This window comes from Halictus rubicundus, chromosome 8 (genome assembly GCF_050948215.1).
Source record: "Halictus rubicundus isolate RS-2024b chromosome 8, iyHalRubi1_principal, whole genome shotgun sequence".
Classification (NCBI taxonomy): Eukaryota; Metazoa; Arthropoda; class Insecta; order Hymenoptera; family Halictidae; genus Halictus; species Halictus rubicundus.
Window position 1 is genome coordinate 11,836,162 of NC_135156.1, and position 21,827 is coordinate 11,857,988.

The 21,827-nt window shown below is 45.0% G+C and overlaps 1 protein-coding gene across 2 annotated transcripts in view; it reads left to right on the forward strand.

Moving 5' to 3' along the window:
- The first annotated feature begins 479 nt into the window (after window positions 1-479).
- Sns (sticks and stones) overlaps window positions 480-21,827 on the forward strand; it is a 495,626-nt gene continuing 474,278 nt past the window's right edge. Inside the window, exon 1 of one of the 2 annotated variants that reach the window (XM_076791467.1) lies at window positions 480-2,339. In XM_076791467.1, the coding sequence (XP_076647582.1) occupies window positions 2,258-2,339 (82 nt within the window). In that variant the 5' untranslated portion in view covers window positions 480-2,257. The remainder of the gene's footprint in view (window positions 2,340-21,827) is intronic. The other variant, XM_076791466.1, reaches the window with a different exon arrangement.

The following is a 21,827-nucleotide window of genomic DNA, read 5'->3' on the forward strand; positions in this document are numbered from 1 at the left end:
CACTTAAGATTAAATATATTAGGACTGCAATTATGTATCTTGATGATTTTTCCTATGTTTGGTTTAAAATAAATAGGGGCATCTTTTTTATTAAGTCAACTTTTTTGTATGACCTTTGGATCTTGGTTTTTTTGATATGGGGCACGCCGTGGAGACTGAATGAAATAACTTCGAATCAAAAAAAGAGTTAGGGGTGAAAGTTGTTCCATTTGGGGTCCTCTATGGCTGGTTGACGTTTGGCCGTTTAAAAACGGATGACCCTGTATACCCAAAGAAATAAATTTGCTAAATAATGTCTCATGTATGCATCCTTAGAATCTTAATAATTTTAAATTAAAAAAATTAGAACCCGTCATTGTGACGTAAACCTAGTGTTAAAGATAAACCGAAGATCGTATCAAGCTTTTTGCAATGATACCATCCGGCGGTGGTGATAAAGAGCGCGGACAAAGAGCGTGCGCCTTCGAAAGCTGCACGGAGGGAAACGGGAGGGTTGCCCGCGACCTTGCGCGCGTCCCGAAAACGTAAGAAGCCCGCGGTGGTCGGTTGGCACGATCGAAATAATCGGTTCAAGGGGTGGAACGCGAGGATCTGTGGTATCTTGACGACGTTTTCCGTCGATTTTCCGCATCTGCGTTGTTCTTCTCATTCTCATCGTGTCAAGTGCTTTGCGTGCGCACTGCGCTCGCCGTGGCAGCCGCTAGGGGTTGGGAGGTGCAGTCGGGATGCTGGTCGGCCGTGGGTTCGTGCGCGGTCGGCGCCGCTCGGCAATCTCCGTGGATCTCTGCGGGGGCAGAGGCCTCCTTCCCTTCCGAGCAACTCCACAGTGTTCACACTCCCGCGTAGGTGTGCGGCGGTACGTGCGAGTTTTATTTCTTCGTCCCGCGATCCGAAGTTGTGGCGAGTTCTGTACGCGATTCCTGGTCGGTCTCCTGTCGATTTGAAAGTGATACGTATTAAGAGCGTAAAAGCCTCGCTCCGACGGAAAGGAGACGCCAGTTGTGTCGTTCGTCGTACGACGACAGTTTTCTCTGCGAGGTGGTTACCATTGCCACGGACCAGGAGTAAAACGTGCACGGGAACCGGCGAGGAAAAGGGATGATTCGTTGACGCCGACGGGTGTCCAGAGGAACGACAACACGCGTATTCGCTCGCGTCAGATCATTCCCTCTGTTCGGGAATATTCGGTGAAAATCGGCGACCGGTGTGCAGCCTGACAGTTCACCTGTTACGACCGGGACTCGCGATACAACGGTGTACGGTGTGCGTGTCTCTCCGGCTCCTATTCGCGCGACACTCTTTCTCTCTCCGCTCGATCCCTCGGAAGTGTGTTGATCGTGAACTTGTGTTGCTCGTGCGACGTCGCCGGTTATTGGATACCGATACGGTGACAGCCGCGCGTGTTGCGCCCAGGAAAAAGTGTGGAAAACGGCGACAGTCGAAACTGGAGAGCCTCGAGCCATCGGCGGTGGTGCGCGGAAAACGGACCGACGGGAAATATATCGTCCCGTGTCTCGTGACAGTCGAGGAGCAGGCCGGGGGCAACGGTCACCGTGTTCGAAATATTACGTTCGATTCGATTCGATTCGATTCGATTCGCGCGTCGTCAGAGCCGCGGTCGGTGCGCGACCTGTCGATCAACCGTGACTGTTTGTTGTCGATCGTGATCAATCTATCGAACGCGAGCGAGCGCGCGCGCGCGACGAGTGTTCGACCGTGATTTCGGCGCGGTCTCGATTAACATTCGAGTTTTTAAAACACGGCCGTCTGCGGAACGAGCGCGCGCGCGAACGTCCGGCGTTCCTCCGAGTCCGAGGAGTTAGATTCACGGACGGCGATCGCTCGCGGCGAAACTTGTTACGCTTCTGTGACGAAACCTACGGCCCGGTTTTTACAGTGAAACCACGGAGAGATATACGGTGGTGATACACGCGTACGCACGCACTTTGTGGATACCTCCTAAAAGAGGTTAGACGACGTCGATCGACCGATCGATCGATATTCGCTTCTACGGTGGACACGATCCCGACGCCTACGTCACGGTTCAAAACGCAGTGCACAAGTGCCGGTAGACCGTGAACCGACTGTTTGTTGTGTTGTTGTTGTTGGTTTTTTTTTTTTTGGTTCGCCATTTCGTCTCGGTGCAACGGAAGCACGTTCGCATTCGTATGAGAGCGGACCCCTGTGTTTACATACGTTCTATCGTGCCCGGTGTGTGTTCGTCTATGTTCCTGTAGCGGACTCTCGAGCACCGACCATGAAGGACCACGGAATCAAACTGTCGACGATGAGGCTGATCCTGTTTTTCGTCGTTCTGTCCGCAACGACCCTCGTAAAAGGTAAAACGGCCATCGATATACATATTAGGTTGTCGCGTATGAAACGTCCGATTTTTAACAGCACCATTTCAAAAACGCAACTTTTTTCCAAATGACCCTATTCTTGATCGAATTACGGTACAAAATTGAATCTTTTTGGCCATTCGCGTTCTTCGTTTATGAGAATGTTATCTCCGTTTATTCAAGTTAATTAATCAACGCATTTTCATAAAAAATCGCATGATGCTATCGTCAATATGTTACTCTTCCATACGTACAGGGTGGTCCAGTACATATTAGCACATAATTTGTTGGTATAAAGAGGACCAGGTTAAGCTTCACATTGGCAACCCATAAATTTTTAACTTTTTTTATATGGTTCTGTAGATCTTGATGAGAAAATGCGAAAAATCGAAGTTTCAACGCGAGGAATTCACTGGTTTAAAAGTTATGCGTGTTTAAAGTTGAGTTCAAGGTCACCTCCATTTTTTAAAAGTAGAAACGTATATTTTTCTGTGCACTATTCGACGCAGTTCGTTGTTCGCTGTTAAAACATATTAATCTATGTGTGTCGAAAAATGATTAATTTAAGAGATATTTCCAGTTTAATTTTGGTGAATTCTCTAGAACTTGTTTACCATATTTTCGTGTTTATCGGTCAACGCGAAATAAGATCTACAGAATTCAACAAAATTAAAGTGTACTAGTAAAGTATAATAAAAGGAGTACACGGCAGTCGCATTGGTTGAGGTTAAAATAATATTTATGTAAAAATAAAAAAAATTAGGCATCTAGATTAAAATTGAACATAGGATATTAGGGATTAGCTTCGTACCTGAAAGTTTTATACATACACGGAATTATAGTAATATTCGGACTCTTTTCTTTGTCAATTTCCTGATCAGAACATTTTGTAAGATTTGCATTCTAGAATCGGACATTTCATAGGCAACAAACCTAATACTATCGGCGACAGTATTAATGAATACAGCCTTAATTCGAGGCGAGAATTGTCGGTGTTTAATGATTATTTAAACAGGGAATATTGGAAATTGGGCCCGTCTATTCGGAATTTGGAAATTCGTTGAAAAGCGCGCGGTGTCTCAGACGCCATGTTGCTCCGTTAAGAAAGATTTCGCTGGGACAGGTTTTAAATCCGTTCCGATCGAATTTTTTGCCATTCATCAATTTCGGCGGACATCGGTGTAATAACAAAGAGCCAGGCTTTTTTTTGTTATATATGCTTTTAATTTTGTTAATGTAGATTGAAAACTGCAGCGCGTCTCATCGCTGTGGATATTCGAATGCTCGAAATTCGAATGATACCAAATATTTAAAATTGCTGCTGTACTTCGTTAACGAGTTCTCTGGCAACGATGTTTCGGCATAACGAAGGTAGATTTTAATTTTCGACGGTACACGGAAAGTGTGTAAATTGAATAACGAATGTTCTAGACGAATCATGGGGACGTATTACAATTATTAATGAAAAATATACATTTACCTTTAGCTCCTGTGTCTCGCAATTGACGCACGAACTTTTCATTTTGCACAAAGATCTCTGGAGTGTGATCATAAAAATTTTCAACGTTGCGATGTACAATGAACTCGAGGATTTATTATGTTGAATCTCAACTCGAACGATTTCGCTTTGCGCAAGGATCGGAGACAGCGAAACCGCGACACGAAGTTGCACTTGAAGAAACAGTAAGAAAAAATTCTCGGATCTAGACTTATTAAGTTGTTAAGTCGCTCGCCTTGCGGCGTAATTATTTCCAGGAGAGCACTTCGAGGACCAATTAGAAGTTGAAAGGATTTCGAGTAAGCAAAAATGGCGACGGCCAAGAGATTTCGAGCGCGGCCCGACGAAAGATGGAACTTTCGAGCAGCGTGCCAAAGAAAGTGCACTCCGTCGGGACGGGAATCTTTCAAATTTTCGGCGAAAAAGACCGATACCGTCCGATCGTGTTCGGCCATCCAATCATTCGTTAAATCGAAACGCGGTCTATCTGTCTGCCAGCGGCGTCACCAAATCCTCTTTTTGCCCGTATATTTCTTTCGTCGGCCATTTGAATTTACAAATTACACGCGACAGATTTCGTTGTTTGCCGGTCGCGTTGCGTCGATTCTCTTTCGAAATTATTCATCCGCGAACGAATTAAAACGTCGCCGTATTTCACGTTTCTATTCATGGCTTTTTTATTGTTGTTTTTTTTTTGTTGTTCGATAGTTCGAGTTTCCCCCAAGAGACCGTTCCGTTACCTTTTTGTGCGTGCGTTTTACGTCCGCGTTTCTAGGCTCTTTTTACCAAGGTTTTCTGTTGCTGTTTGCAATCGCGCGGGGTTATAACGAGTTCAATGAACACGCGCCTAACAAACGCGAATTGTTTAAGTAAATCATTTATGTTCGAGCGCGCACAAAACGCTTGCAAATAGTTTACATTCGAGCGAAACCGGCGGCTAACGAAAATGGCGCAAAGCAATGAAATTGGTTGCAAAGCGCACGGAATAATAAATTTCGACGTTCGCAATTTATATTGACCGTGTCCTGATTGTGTTCTTTCAGTCTTTTCTCTTTCGATGAATTATGTTTGTTCATCTTCGAGACGTTCACTGCCGCTGTGGCCATTCGCTGTTTCACTGAGCTGTACATTATTTGATCGAATTTATTTATTACAAGAAATTTTTATTTATTCGACCAAAGATATTGGTGGTAATATTTAGAGTTTGTATTGAACAATATTCTACTGCAATGTGTACCACGAGTAAGCCCGCGGATTTTATCCTATCCTATCCTATCCTATCCTCTATCCTCTATCCTCTATCCTCTATCCTCTATCCTATCCTATCCTCTCTCCTATCCTATCCTCTATCCTATCCTATCTTCTATCCTATCCTATCCTATCCTATCCTAAAGAGAGAATGAAATTTCTATTTGGCCCATGTTTTGTACAGCTTATACACATCATTTTTATTTCTAGTTTAGATTTCTAGTCTGATCGTAAGAAATAAATATGGCAGACAACGTTAAACAAACTTTGCCCGCAAAAGTCGTGAAATTATTCGGCTTTAAAAACGAATAATCAATAGGTGAAAACGGCGAGATAAATTTCTATAAACTATAAACTTTAGCGCGGCGTGACGCAGTGAATAATAAAGAGAACAAGTTTCTGCAAACGAATCCACGCGAACAGTAAATTGGGCTAAACATATCCGTAGCGCGTCGATACAAAAACAATTCTCTCGACCTTGCGAGTGGGAGTATCGATTGCTATAAATTCAATCCGGCCGGGGCAGCGTTGCTAAACGTCGAAAAATTACCGATCCCACGTTCGTTCGTTACGTGGATATCTGGAAAAAGTTCTGTTTGCAACGTTAGTTTCCGTGACGCGAGTTAGCGGGCCGGACACGCGCACACACACACACGTGCGCGAAGCTTTTAATCGAGTTTCACGGCCGTGTAATATGCTTAACGAATCTCACCATTTTTTTGCTGGGCTCGCACACCCCCGCAAAGGGGGCTGGACAGTGGCGTCGCGCATCTTCGGCCACCGGGGGAAAACGAATCACAATTTTTCTGCTCTCCGAAGTTTCCGCGCCGGTGCACGCCGACGACGACGACGATGTAATTCAGAAATGAGATTTTGACTTTTCCCACCACCATTTTGCGCCGGCTCGTTCGCCGATTTCCTCGTTTCCCTCGATTTCTCCGAGCCTCGAATTAACGGGAAGAGCCACTCCGATTCGGACCGACCGACCCCTCCAGACACACGCGTTAATCAGGGCTTATTGTCCGAACGAGAAAGTAAAATTTCTGCCACGCTCCACGGAATGTTTGTTCACACTCCCGCGTGACCTATATACGATCCCCGATTAGGCGATTGCCTGCCCGAAAGTTTACCAGTTTACGATTTGCCGAAAAATCGGACGTCGTTCAAACTAGCGTCGATTTTAAGTTCGCAAGTAGAGCACGGACGAATATCATGCACGTATATAGCTTTCGTTGCTGTGTGTCTGCATCTTTACAGGGTGAGAATAATTCCTTAAGTTATGATTGAACTGAATTTACAATAAAAATGGTAGTAGAACGGATTCAAAAAATTCAAGAGCTTCGATGCGTATTAGTTCAGCTTATTAAAAATCTCTTACGTACGACCGATTGTTTTACATATAATAAAAATATAGCAAAGTACGAATATAAAATTCACTCAATTCAAGGAAACGCTTGATTGACGTATTGTCCTGCATAAAATAGAAATAGAAGTAATCGTTGAATATAAAATTCACCAAATCTTAGGAGACGCTTGGCAAAAGATGAAATGATCAAAGCCAAGTGTGCCAGGCAGACATTTTGGATACGCTGTGGATTTAAATGGCCCCGAATTTGAGTCAGGCGTTTCCGCAATTTGTCTCCCGGTGGCAGTAGATTTGAGTCGCGTTTTTTACGTCTCCCTTATTTATCTTCGGTTAGCTGACTCCTCGGGTCAGCTTCTTCAGCTACTTGGAACGGTTCGCGTCCGAAGGAACGGTCGTGAGGTGGCAAACGCTTGAAAATCCCGGGGCATTCTGGGGCAACCGGATCCCCTTCGGACGGTCACTGTTTTGATGGGTTGGCTGGTGTCTGCGAGAGAGAGTGTTCGCGTCTGGTAAACAGATGGTCGAACTTCAGACCCTGGAAACGTGGATTTTCTTTACAGATGTCTCGAAATTACTCCGGCTAACAAGGGGGTCGTGAGCTGGTCGGGGGAGGATTTTTACGGCAACTCGGATGAACATAAACATGCTAGGTCCATGCAGAGATGTTTACTCTGTGCTAGCCCCGAAATTTTTTCTCGAACGTGTCACGTTTGTTCAACCGTTGAAGCCATTGCAGGATCCTCTGGGGACCTCAATATCATTTTCTACGTCTTTTGCAAAATAATTCTTTATGTACTTCGTAACCTATGTTTGTCTTCTTGAAGCATACATCAGTACAGCGATTTCCCTATATATGTCGCCAAGGTCTGGATGATAAACGTCGTTGAATTATCCCCACTACATATACACGACGCTGGCAAGACCCGTGTCGGTGACATTTATCGAGAACTTATTGTATATGTACAAAGATAGCTAGGGCTGAACCTCGTGTCCCTTACGCCACTAAAAGTTTCGAACGCACTGTAATTTACTATTACAAAATGCTCCTTTATCGAGCAGGAAACTCTAAAAAAATTTTTTAGGTATTCCAGCAAATACCTCGAGCGTAGCAAGAGCGAACTACTAAAATGGTACAAGTTGCTACCGCGTCGGTTTTACGTCACTTTTTGGAAGAGTTTTTACCAACGGCAGCATCGCATGCTGCACTGGAAGCATGAGCTCTTTCGTGGTTAGATTCATTAAACATGTTGCAGTTTTTCTTTCCGGGTCTTATGTAAGGTTCTGGAAGCGCGGTCTCTTTTCACCATCTTGCTCGGACCCTTTTGAAATTGTTTAATTCTTATTTGAAGCGGTCTGCCGTGCCTCGAAATAACCAACGAACAAATGCGAATTGCTGGCTACACGATTCGGATCGAAAATGAAGTTGCAACTGATTGTCTGCGAGGGCTATCTCGTACACCTAACAAGGTAACAATATTTGCGAAACGATATGTTCTTCAGTAGCGGTTTAATTTTTTAAGGACTTGAAGCGGTATTCCAGTCTACCGAATGTCGAAGCACCGCGAGCCATGAACGCGCAAAATTCAATTTCGATCATTTTGATTCATCGGCGCGAACGGGCAAGGGCGCAGGATAATGCGTTCGAAGACACATCCCTGAAGCTCCCTTCTGATATTTATGAGACAGGGCCCGGGCAACGAGTGCTCTACATTATTTTCGATCCACTTAGAGTACGTTCAGCCAGTCACCGTATCTCGTTAATAATACTTTTTCTCGACGACGAAGCGAGCCGAGGCAAGGCGGGACGACGACTGCAACGAAAGTTCGCGCTGCACGTTTCTTGTCGTTCGTTCGGGAGACAGGTTGATGCTGTTGCCGGGCTCTCAGGCAGAATTAAAAAGCAGTTACCGTGTGTACACGCGTTTTCCTTTCACCGTGGCCCCGAAAAAAAAAAAAAAAAAGAAAACGACCGGTTGTCTCACACGGTAGGAAACATTAGAAAAGGGCGCCGTGTATTGTTGCGCGGCCGGTGAACAACGGGGCGAACGTGTGTGGCTCGAAGAAAAGAATATTAATTACGAAGCGGCCCATTTGCGCATAATTACAGGGCCACGAAACAGCCTCGGTATTTTATGGTTTCTCTTCCTTCGGGAGTTTCCTCGTAAACCGGCGCGAATCCACGGCTTTTACCTTGATCATTTCTTTTTTCGTAGAAATTTCACATTTTTCCGAGAATTTCAACGAAATTTAACGCGATCTCAGGCGATGGTTTTTCCTGTGGAATCTTGCGATACAAATTCTTTTATTTTCTCCCGTTTTTCGTCGATGCGTCGCGACAAAGAGAAAGATAAAAGTTGCTTGCATTAATTGCAAGACGCAGGAACCAAATAGGAATTCGTCTCTCCCGTTAGAAATAAATTCTTTTAATGTTCGTACCGCGTTTGTATTTCTGTCAAAAATACGCAGAATCCGCAGTCTAATGATCAACGGTCTCCGACCAATAGTTTTGAGTCGAAGTCGGTCGGAATTATTAGCGATCGGCTCGCTCGAGATCGAACAATTTTTTTCACCGACGGCTTTCATTGGTCTCGGCCAATAACATGTTTCGATCGCTGCTGACTAATTCAGGAGCACACGGCGCTGACTCGAAAGTCAACAAAATATCGCCGCTACCGCAGCGTTGAATGTTTCAGGCTCTGTAAGTTCGTTGATTGAAGTATTCGCGCTTTTCCCCCCGTTGTTTGCCTAATAATTGTGTAAAGCGAATCGTGGCAGCGGAGCAGACGGCGTCTACCGAATTGCGGTATTTGCGATCAATTTGCTTTAGACGGGGTGTGCTTTTTCAGTCGTCGAATAGAGCACTAGAAACTCTCTGGCGAGGGTCGGAAGCGTGGAAAATTATTCCGCTCTATGAAAATCTTCGTTTTCGAATAAATTACGTATCTTTACGATTATTGTCCGTTCCTGTGAAATTAGAAAGTTCACATTTTCATGCGACTCATTTTCTCTCCTCATCTGGCGACACTGGCTCAGCCTAACTCGGCCAATCCTACTCAAGTCTCCACCCCCTCCACCTGCTTCGTACCATCCATTTGAAAATCGTCCGTTTCCCTCGACACGCCTTGTACTGTACGCTTATATTTTCTACAGATTGCCTACTGTATTAAAAATAAATCGCTATCGAAATAGGAGCTCACTTGTTAATAAAGAACGCGTGAGAATAGCAGTGCCTGTAGTTCGTTAATAAAAAATAGCGTGGTCTTTGAGCAGAAAATACGGGGCGGATGAAGGTAAAGTTTTCCGCGAGAGATCTCGAAATAAATTCGAACCTACTAAAAGGGGTTAGAGCGTCTTGCAGAATTCCGTAAAAATGGCGACGATCCATAAAACGCGGATCGTCAAGGTGGAACTGTATCGTAATCGATTACGAGAGTGGTTTTAAAGCGGGGAGAAACTTTCGGGCGAACGTTCCTGGATCGTCATTTCTCGTAATCGCGGTTTAATGTCCGCTCTAAAAGACGATCGTGGAAGTTCGCGCCAGTGGTCGTTCTCCCACTCGCGCGGAATTCGCGCGGATTCGCGACGCGTTTGCCTATTATTTTAATAGACGTTTCCGCTGTAAATTCTGCCGGTTGAACGCCGGTAACTCGTACTTCGCGGTAGTTGGATTTATCGGCGGGCTTCGCGTTCGCAAAAATTTGTTACACTTTGAACTTGCGCTGCGCCGTTCCTCTCCTCGAGCGGACAGAGAGATCCTCCGCGCTCGATTTTCTCTCGCCAATTGAAATTTCTGCGAGCCGCTCGATCCATCGATTCCACCCCCACCCCCGCCGCCTCCACTTTTTTCCAATCTCTTTGTTTTACTCGTGTTAAATTTGTTTCGATAAATTGAAAGCATTAAGGCGAGAGCGTGTTCGGTTTTCCTTGCGGTACTTTTTACGGGTCGATTTGTTTTCGCGGCTAAAATAATATTTTGTCGGACGGTTACGCGCGGCGAGGGTACAACGCTGGAAATATTTGCTCGGGCAAAAAATGCCCGGAGCAGGAATATTTCTGAAATGAAATTCAAAGGCGATACCGGCGTAGTTGCGACGATAATAAAATTCTCGAACGGCGAAGATCGATACAGGGTTAATGTAGTGTGATCACCATTGAAGTTCGCGCCGCGCCGTAGATGACACGGGGTCCCGGAAACAAATACTTCGAATCGTTGCTATAGCGATGTTCGCGCACGACCGGCGCGCATACAAATTTTCACAAAAGTACAACCTTCATTATTTCGTTCGTTGTACTGTATTTTAATACCGCTGCGAGAATGTATTTTATCGCGCTTCTAAAAGCAACATTTCACTTCCTGAAGTTATTCTAAAGCGGGCGTTGGCTAGAATTTTAACAGAGTGAATAAATATACGAACGAATTAATCTCGATAATGCTTCGTCGAGATAATGAAATGAGCACCGGTTACAGCCTGCAAATTACATTATGGAAAATTACATATCGAGTGCGACAAATTCGAATGCGAATTTAAAGACACTGTTGCACTATCGTAACTCATTGAAATGATTAAAAAAAAAAAAGAAAGGGACAACTGTCTACAGAGATCCTGTGTCTTGCAATCGATCCAGAGAATTTTTATTTCCCATAAAGATCCACGGTCTAGTTCTCGTTGCAGCGTGACCGGTCCACGGATATTTCTTTACAACGGGTTGAAACGGTTATGCGAACCAGTGTGTGCGAAGCTTTCGCACAAGTCTTAGGTTGATAATTGATACTTGCTTCGAGCCGACGCGACGCGACGATCGAATATGTTCCGGGAGGGTGAATTTGCGTGGAATAGAATCCCTTGAAGCGAGATGGCGTTCTGTTTGCGGATGATTTATACAGGGTAAAACTGAGCGCGTCTACTTTGTGCAGACTCCCATGGTCGAACGGGTTTCCATAGTTGCCGGTGAAACCGCTTCTGTTACATATAGTTATACGCGTAGTTGGGATAACATCGTCCAACAGTTATGGAAATTCGTATTAGCTCTGCGATGGTGATACTACGGCGGCCGAAACGGTCGTTTCATTGGTCTGGCCGAGATGAAAATTGATCCATTGCCAAAACTATCCGCCACTAATTTACCTCCCACGCCCTAAGAAAACTCTAGGGAAGCATATTCGTTGGTTAATTTCATTGGAAAATGGGAAAGAACGAATTAGTTTGGTCACTCAGCGATTTCGAAAGGTAGACAGTCAACAAGATTTTAATAAATAGCAACAGAAACTCGATAATCGAGCTTCGTGTTTCGTAAAGCAATAAAACTCGCAGTTTTAAAGTATTTTTTTCATACAGTTTCACCCTCCTTTTCAGTTGTATTATGAAAATATGTCAGACTTCGTGCACTAAAGCCGTATCAGCTAGAACGAAGTCCTTTCCAGTGATGCTTCGTTAACACGTTGACTAATATTATTTTCAATAATGTTTAATAATATTATTTTTTCCACAAGGTTTATAAATTAACTTTTGCTGCAATACATCGGTGAAAGTGGATTTTTGTCAAAGTTGTAGACACATTTAAAATATACTTAAGAGGAGATGATGATATATTTAAAATGCATTTCTTATCAGTTACAATCGTACGCTGATAGACATAATTAAAAATCGTCCGGGATCTTGGAAAATCGAAGAAAAACCACGTTGAAGCGAAAGAACACGTATCACAATTTTTCCTCGTGCATCTTTTTGCGCCAGCAAAATGTAAGGAAGAGAAAAGTGGACGAGAGAAACGAAACACCCTGTATAATATTTAGTTATAAACTTCAATTCGTCGGCGATCTCGCTTGGCGCAATTTCCGATGCGCCCGGGTTCTCCCGAAAACCACGAATTTAATATCACGCCGGCACCTAGATTTCTATTCCGAAAGGCGGAAGGTGGGAAAGGAGAGGAGAGAGGATAGTATAGTAAAGGTATTATGAAATATTAGAAGGTTCCCAAAAAAAAAAGGAGTAAAAGCGTAACGAAACACGGAAGCGTGGTCGTCGCCGGGATAACCGATCAAATTTTAATATTAGGTTGAGCAATAACTCGGTTCGCCAGTCTTTACAGAAATGTTGCCTGGTCACGGACATATATCGGGCAGGAGATACGATACACTCCTCGGCGACCGAGGACATTACACAGTAACACCTTTCTTAGTGATAAGCTAGGTTTAGGGGTTGATATTGCGGTTTGATTTGCAGAAAGCCATTGCTTGGAGCGCTTTATGTTATCATAAAGAATCCATTTTTCATCTCCGGTAACGATTCTGCTAAGAAATGAATCTCTACGAAATCTGGATAGCAATCAAGTGCAAATTGATCGACGAACATTCTCGTTGGTCTCAGATAATTGATGCGGTACCCATATTCCTTGCCTATATGCCTTTCCCATTTCGTGTAAGTGCCATTGTATAGTTGACCATGTGGACCCAAGGCTTCTCGATAATTCTTGTATACTTAATTTTGGATCAGCTTCCACTAAAGATTTTAGGGTGTCATTATCAAATTCAACTGGTCGTCCGCTTCGAGGCCTGCCAGAGAGATCATAATCACCGGCAGCAAACCTTGTGAACCAACGTTGACACTTGTTGACCTTCAATACATCTCCATAAACATCGCAAATATTCTTTGTTGTTACCGTTGCATTAAATCCCGCATGAAAATGAAAAAGTATGGAATGACGAATATGATCCTCGGAAGGTACGGACGCCGCCATTTTATTACAGGGCTGTAAGCAAAATTATACTTTTTAGAATATTTTGAGCACAGGCTGTTTTACCGAAAACTGCACAAGAATACGTGTTTCCTCTTGAACGGTCGGTACAGAACTAAAGGCAAAACAAATTATTTGCAAATAATTGATTACTTATGGGTACCCCTAATATATTGAAATATTCGCGAGCCTACTGGTCCAGTGTCGCCAGATAAGGGGAGGTAGCACGAATCGAGGGGAAAAGGTTGCCCCCTCTCTGTAGTGGGGGAAATTAGAGTGGGGGAACAAGTCTCGATCTGGCGACACGGGTCATCGACGTTGGGTTATGCTTTCGGAACAGTAGACGCGACGGAAGTGACAGGCGAGTTCAGCCGATGAAATTAGACGTTTCCTGATCCAGCGTCGTCCGCGAAACATTCCCTGGGAATCATCTCGCACGGTTCATCGGAGAAAAACCGCCCGCTCCCCGATTCCTCGACATTCACTTCGGAGTCTCTCTGGCGCGGAACGCGAAACTAACAGGGTGTCTCGAAATCGGATATCTGTCTCGAGTCTCACCGATACCGGGACAGAGATAGATCGATACTCGGGGAATCTTGGGGATACGCGTACGTGTGTGCGGCCAGCAAACGAACGCGGCAAGTCGGCAGCGAAAGGCCATAAACTATAAGAACGACGGGGGTCAGGATTCAGGATTCAGGGGTCGGGGGATAATGCAATGGGGGTGGATTCCGTGACGCGATTCGGCAGACTCCATTGTGTCCACCGGGTGTAAAATTATGCGTGTCGCGGAGAATCGTCTCTACGGGAGTTAAACGGCTGTGCCGAAGTTCCGTTCTGCCGAGGGGCTCGGACGATGGCGTTAAGAGACGTAGAAGTCGGCGTGTTCACCTCCTTTCGGAGTAAGTCTTTTTTAATTGACCATTAGACGACGACGGGTAACTCGGGCCGATGGGCTCGCTATAATCCATTTAGCCCAACAAGTAGAAAAATTCTTACCGGCGGGAGAGGGGTCAAGGTCACTCTCTCCTTGAAAGCCCGATTTCAACGGGGCTGCCGGCTTTTAGCACCGCTTTTCGCGCGATGAATCTGCACTCGGCATCCGGGCTCTACAGGCTCCTATAGTGGTGGTGCGTTCAATTTTGTTCGGCTAATGAAGAACCCTAACCGGGGAGATCCGCTTAGATTGGTGGCGCAGGGATGCCGAGACCTAGAGCATATTTTACATTGTTCACGGAGCTTCGTGGAAAACTGTCGCGCTCCCTTGAACCTCGAGCTTGATCTTCAACGCTTAAAGTTTGCTATACAAGGCGAAGAGGCAGCATTTCCTCCGAATAAAATCCCCCGGACGAACTATGGACGGCGACAAATACCATAAAGGAACCCGTCAGGTCCCGGTGTGCAAAGTCACACCGGTCCAAAAGAAAGTTGCAACAAAAAAAAAAAAGAAAAGAGTCTAGAATATCGGTGATACAGGGCCGTGTCTCAATGCAGGGATCCCGGTCCCGTGAACCGCGCAACACCAGCGACAAAAGCGACGGGAGCAAACGGTCGGCCAGAGAGAGTCCGACGGATTTCGAAAACGGGTTGCGAAATCGAGAGGCTCCTAACGGAACGCGTATCCGCTTCCTCGTGGCCCGGTTGCAATCTGTCCACCCACACCCCCGGAATAGAAGGGGGTGAGAGGGCCGCAAGCAACCCCCCTCCCCCGCTCTGCTTCGCGCCGCCAGAGTCAGAGACATTTGGCGCTCGGAGCTTCTGCCATTCGAAAGAAGAATCGAAAAGGATGCAGAGGGTGCATCGAGCCAAACTGTCGCGCCAACGGTTAGGTTAGCTACGCGCCCCTGCCCGATCCTCTCTAAGAGGAACAGCGCCGACTGCCAACGAGTGTGTAACGCATAGGCGCGGAAGGGGATGATCCTCGCAGACAATGGCGCGTGTACGATCTCGCGAGGAAATTCTCCGTAGGTATATCCTCCGTATATGAAACGTACGATTTCCGAATGCAGACGTGACGAAGCGTTTTAATCGAGATGTTCTATTCTACAACCTCGTCTTTCGAGTCCAGTCTTCAGTTTTTATTTACATGTCCAAGCTTGTTCGGAGAATGTTCATTTCGACGCTTCTCGAGCCTCGTCCCCTCCAGTTCGTTTATATTGTAAGCAGATTGGACGCGGTGTTTATCGTGACGATGTTTTTGTTGTTTTGGCACCGATAGCTCGGTTTGTAGGAAGCTCGGGAGCATAATCTCGACCGGCCGTGTCCGTTTAAAATGTGTTGAAAGTAAAAAGAATGAACAGCAAAACCGGGGCGAATAAACTCGAGTCGAACGTTCCGCAAATATTCGACGAAACAATTTCATTTTCGCGGCCGGAAGAGACGAGGGAGAAACGGAAGTGGTACTTCACCAGCGTGGAATACGTGTGTTTTTACGTTAAACGAAGGGATATCGATTGCGAGAGAAGAACGGTTTCCTTTTTTTTTTCATCTTCACCAGCGAACCCCGCACACGACAAGAAAGGAACGGCGAGGTTGATCGAAGATTATTAATTGTACGGAGGATCGAATGGTATCGGCCCGCGATCGCTATGCTCCCGTTGATGCCGCGGATTACAGAAAACAGCGGAATCCCTCGATCGGGGTTGCCGCAGACCGGCAACCGGAATAAAAATGCAACGAGGTAAACGAGTAACCTGCTGTTCTACCGCAGACTCGCTTATCCGGCACGGTGAATGCGGTTTTTCAGCCGCGGAACCGTAATTGCTGCGTCGTAAGAGCATCGAATTACCACCGAGTGACTCGGCGCGATCGTCATTAATCGGGAACGCAACTGTCTCGATTTCCGGTCAAACGAGATGCCGTACCGCGAACGAAAGCCGCGAAAGAAATCGATGTTCGCCGTTTCTAGTCGTTTCGCCTCGCTGAAACGCGCGCGCGTTGCCACGCAGGAAACGATAAAGCTGTCTGGTACGGGTCTGCGACCTTTAACGCGTCGAACATGCCTAAACTCGATCTCGATCGCGACTTTATCGAACGGTCTCGGGAGATTTTTTTGAACATCGAAGATACTGTTTAATATCTATAATAGATTCGTGCGAATTGTATCGTCGAATCAGCTCGAATCTGGCCTATTATTCTCTTCAGGCCAATCCATAATTAATTCATTTGATTTAGAGCATCAAACGTGCGCTGGCATGTTGTTTTCCCATGCGCCCAATAACCCTCCTAATTATCCAATAGCTCTATTTTTGAATAATCCTACAATTAATATTGTTTCCGAAACCCTGGTAATTGCTTGTATGAATTCAATATTTGCGTAGTTAAGTACTTATTATTAATTATTGCTATTTGCATTCGCGTTCGTAGAAGCTGATAGCCGAGCGATTATCCACGGTAATCGAATAACTAACGAAAACCGTGTAAGTGGAAACAGCGTGCAACGGTCAGACACGCCGGAGTATTCGAAGGCACGTCGAATACTATTTTCTTCCAGCGCAGAACTTGGTCCAAAAATTGTTTAACATTTTGTCCGAACTAATCTAGTGTGATACTAATTTAATACAATGAAACCGTTCATTTGGCAAAGTCCTTAAAACACAGGAAATCGTTACGAATTCCATTTCTAAAAGTTCCTTCAATGTTCATTAATCGGCGGTGTTGAGCCAAGAAACGAAGGAGGTCAATTTTAAATGGAAAAAGTGAATCACCCCGTGAAATGTTATGGTTAGTCGAGAAATATTGAGCATTTTTGTCTATAGAATGTCAGAGGATTTTTCCTCTCATGCGTCAAGTCGCGCGTAATAACTCGTAATTCGCAGCACAATGATCCCGCAACGATTAGCCACCCCACATCAGCCTGTATTTATACCCATCTCGCGAACCCCCCCCCCCTCTCTCTTCCATTTGAACTTTTCATTCAATGGGAACACCGCGTCGCTATCATTATTCGCGTGCACACAAGGGCTTCCGGCGATTCGTTAGGCAGCTAATCATCGTCGTTGGGATAGGCGGTGTGCAATTATACATCAAATTATACAATTGCATCGATCGCGGGGGCACGCAGGACCATTGTGAGCGCGCGCAAACAGAGAGTCCGCCCGCGTTTAGGTCTTCGCGGAACTTCGGCGGCGTGTAAACCACGCGAAAGTACGAAGTTCACCGGCGTGGTGGTTTCGTATAATTTCTCATGGCTCTTCCTACGACTATTTTACGCGGTATGTTCTTCGTCTTCCTTCCGTTTTCGCGCGGAGGCTTCTCGCTGTATTCCCACGCTTCGGACCCTTCGTCGTCGTCGTCGTCGTCGTTCCTCGGGAAATTCTTTTGTCCTGTCGCCACTATCCCTTATTACTTTTCTCTCGTCGTCGCGGGTTTTCACCGATTCTCCACGGCTTCAATCCTTCGTTTCGTATAATTCTTCTCGCGGGTTTTCTCTCTCTCTCTCTCTCTCTCTCTCGTCACATCTCTCTACCCCGATTCATCTCCATCTTATTTGCATGGATCGATCCGCCATCGATTCCGCACGCCCTTTATTAACCATCGCGCGGAACCATCGGGGACATCTGGTCGTTGGACGTGATCGAGCGCGATATTATGCATTAATACGATTTATTCGACGGGTTCAAGGCTTTCGGGAGAGGTCCTGGGAAAAGAAAAATGAGTACAAAGGACCCGGGGTTTAATAATGGCCCGGAACATCCGTGAACCTCGCCCTCCGCCGTTATTGTTCACTTTTGTAACTGCACGGCCTTTGGGATAATTGCAGGATCGGATAAGCGGTTCTTTCATGAAGTACCACATTCTATAAATTCACCGGACATCGCGACAGTCTTATAACGAATCTCATTTTTGGGCACATTTTACGTCGTACCTCGATTGGAGAATAAAATTAATCAATTGCGAGATACAGGATACTATTTTAGAATAGTATTCTTAAATGGTTTAAAGATTTTCACTATTTTGTGTTTCATCTACTCATTTTTCTAATAAACCGCAGTATATTAATACAGAAAGAGAAATCCGGTTTTCGAGTACTAAAAGATTGAGACTGCTGATACTTTTAGGTATTGAGAAATAATAAACGTTCTCTTGGCTAGGATAAAAATTGTTGAACGATTTCGCAACAGCTGGAGCTAAACGAACGCGTTCACAAATCGATGTTTATTTTTCTCTCTTCGTGTTATTCGAGAAGCTCCATTTTATGTACCGTTCAGAGACGAATGTACTATGTTTTTGATTCAGAAAGGTTCTACATTTAAATGTACGAGTAATTTTTTGAAGTCGAAAGAGGATAGGGAATTTTATTGTCGTCCCAGGGGAACGCGCTGGATCTAACAGAATCGAAGTCCCGGAAGACTGTCAGATTCGATCTGGACCACCATTAACCGGCACAATGCGCGTCGAAAGAGAGCTTACGCGAACGCCCCGCGCTAATTAATACCTGTGCAAATGGAGTACCCGATGACATCGTTCGTTGTAAATAGCCGTTTCAATCCGGACAACGGGAACCGAAACGCTGTTCTCCGTTTCCCCGTGAAATTGTTGCTGGGGAATCGTTACGCGAGTTAATTGACGCGTATCCGACACGCGATCTCGATCGATCGAGAAATTATAGAACGCCGGAAAATTATTTCCCGCGCCAGAGTCGCCGCTAACGTGTAACCCGACGAGCGGACCGTATGATTTATTTAGATGACATTCCTTTGATACAAACGAGCTATTCGCTAATGGCGCCGAATGACGGGGCCGGCGCTAAAGTGTCCTCGGCCCTGTCCTGTACGGAAATTTGCAATAAATTGTCGCCGTTAATTTTTCAACGTTCTCGAGTGCCAATCGGTCCGCTGTGCTGCCCGGCACCGCACACATATTTGCGAATGCGTCGCGCGTTATCTGCTCCCTTTGCATCGCGCATTTGATCCGCGCGTCATACAATACTATGCGCGGAATGCGTAAACACTGGAATATTTCCTTATTCTGAAAAAAAAAATACTCTCTCTGCAACTGCAAGTTTTACGCAATCATAGTTATATCTAAACTCGATACGTGTATTTGTGCTCTCGTATTTCTAACATTTTCTATCATGGTTACGCTTCGCTCTCTCTCCCTCTGATCTCACAATCATCCCCACTATTTGGCCAGGTCAGCTGAGAGTGGGCGGTGCTTGCTCCCCATTGGTCACCAGCGAAAGCCGCTGGCCAATCAGCTTGCGGTGGAATTTGTTCACTGCTCCCTACAATCGCGTTACTCGTCCCAATTCGCGCTGTTACAGACTGCTGAACGGAAACCAAAAATCATCCTTTCGCTTCTGAAAAATATTTCTCCGATACTGTTTCCTTTTCTTGTGATTTCTTTTTCTGCAACATCGTCGATTCCCCTAATCCTCTCCGACCGTCTCCAACAAACCGTGTTACGATTTCGCTCAGTTTCACGGTGTTTGGCAAACTTCCGTTCGGCTTACGGCAAACGGTAATTGTTTTTTTTTCGCCCCATCTTGGAATCTTCGGCGTTCCAGTTTTTCCCGCTTCTCTCTTGGTCAATTTTTTTTTTTGAGACAAAAGACAACCGTGGATAGAATCGGAACGAGTCGAACGATATTTAAAGCAGCGATAATCCCGGTTCCCTGCGAGGGAAACTAGACCAACGCTCGTCGGAAAGGAGAGCGCCGAGTGAAACGCGACGCGGAGACGGGACTCGAGTCGCTTGCAAAACAACGGCACCCGGGGATATCGGACAAGAAAGCATCGCGACGAATGTCACCGAACATTCTTGGAAGTGTGCATGATCCCTCGAGTACCGCGTAAGACGGGCTTGCTTTCTCCATTCCGCCTCTTCCCAATCCCTTCGCGAGGGAACTTTTCGTTCTACGGAAACGAGAGAGACATGCCGGAATTTCTCTACCCTTTCTGCGCCACTCTTCGGATCGCAGTCCCGACGAAATAACGCTTGTCGGAACGCGCCAAACTTCGGACAATTACAAATCCTCTTCATTTTTGCTTATCTTTAGCAGTCGTTCTCGAACACCGCATTCTTCTCAAACAGTTCCAGTGTACATTACACAGGCATCACAGGAATATTGCTGGAGTAGTTTAGAAAATAATTTTTTAAATGCAGGGGCATTCTTGATGCACATTTTTGTCATTGCTAGATTTAGGATTCTAACTCAAATTCTCATTTTATAACTAAAAAGGTTTATATTTCCCATAATACAATATTAACCCTTAGCACTCGAATAGTGCCTGTAAGGCACCACTAAAAATTGCTGTATCATTATTCAAAATATTTTTTACATTATTAAATTTGTTTGTATTTAATAAATTACTAAACATTTCGGTATTGTACGAGTAAGTTGCACAATTTTCGTATGTATAACATGAAAAAAATATATATATACATAGAAGGGCAATATTCTAGGTCGGAAGAAATGTTTCGTTTTGGAGTTAAAATAGCTTCGAGGGCAAAGGGTTAACATTTTTGTGCAAGCTAGTCAAGTGTATTATGAATTGTATGATTTTTCTGTACTTATGGATTAATTTATAAAAGTAAATGGCTTTGTGTATGTATAATAGGAGAAAATAATGGTCGCCTTGATCTTCAATGATAATAGTAGTTAATTAGGAAGGGAGCATAAAGTTTGCAGTAAGTTCTAAGCAAAAGTACAATTTGAGTTCTGTTTTTAGCTAAATACTCTTGCAATCTCTAAGTGCATGAAAGCCGAAGTTGAAATTCGTTGGATACGCGTGCTACAGAACACGCCTCGGTTAACGCGTCTGGTAGCTGCGTGCCGTTTCTACTTAGCGCAAATACGAAGTACATATGTGCACGATCAAGGACCAGTTTTTTCGAAACACGGTTTCACTGGAAAAAGATTTTTTGTTCCACATTTTCGAGTTACTTTTACACGACAAAATTACCCATTTCTCGGTTCACTGTGATTTTTCAGAATCGTTCCTAATATCAAATTATTCGGGTTTCAAGTGTTTATATTAGATTTAAATGACACGGGCCCCTGTGTTGATTCGGTGTGAATGTTTAGGGTTTAAATAACTCGGCTCTGGAGCAGATTCGAGTCGAAATTACTTATTCGTGAAGTGTTTCAATTACGCTCCTAATTACACCGGTTCGAAATGCTTAAGTCTAGAATAATTCGTGTTCAAATTGGTTTCCGTGCAAAACGCGATATAGTTGGCGATGTAATATCGATGGTAAACTGGAGCTAGGAGCGCACAGCCTCCCGCGGTTGATAGACATTTCTTATCAGAAAATAACTTTGTAAGACAGTGGGGAATCCTGAAGCGAAAACGTTCTTTCGCTGCCGCGACTGATTCTGCGTCGGATAGGTTCAACGTTCCCCCTTACATATTCATACTAAATCCGCCTGTATATGGTACGAAGTTCCGCGCAGATTAAGTACGCTATCAAGCCTCGTATTCCCTCTGCACAGTTTTCAGATGATCTCATACCACTCGACGAACTTCTTACTAAAGAGACACTTTCGGGTCTTGCGCGCCGCGCCGCGCCGGTTCCGTGACAATACCGCACGTACTACTAAAGTTATCTCAACTGTTCCCGTCTTTCTCTATCCCAGACCTACCCTCTCTTCCCTTATCATCCGTATCTTAGCCACCACCCCCTTCTTGTTCCC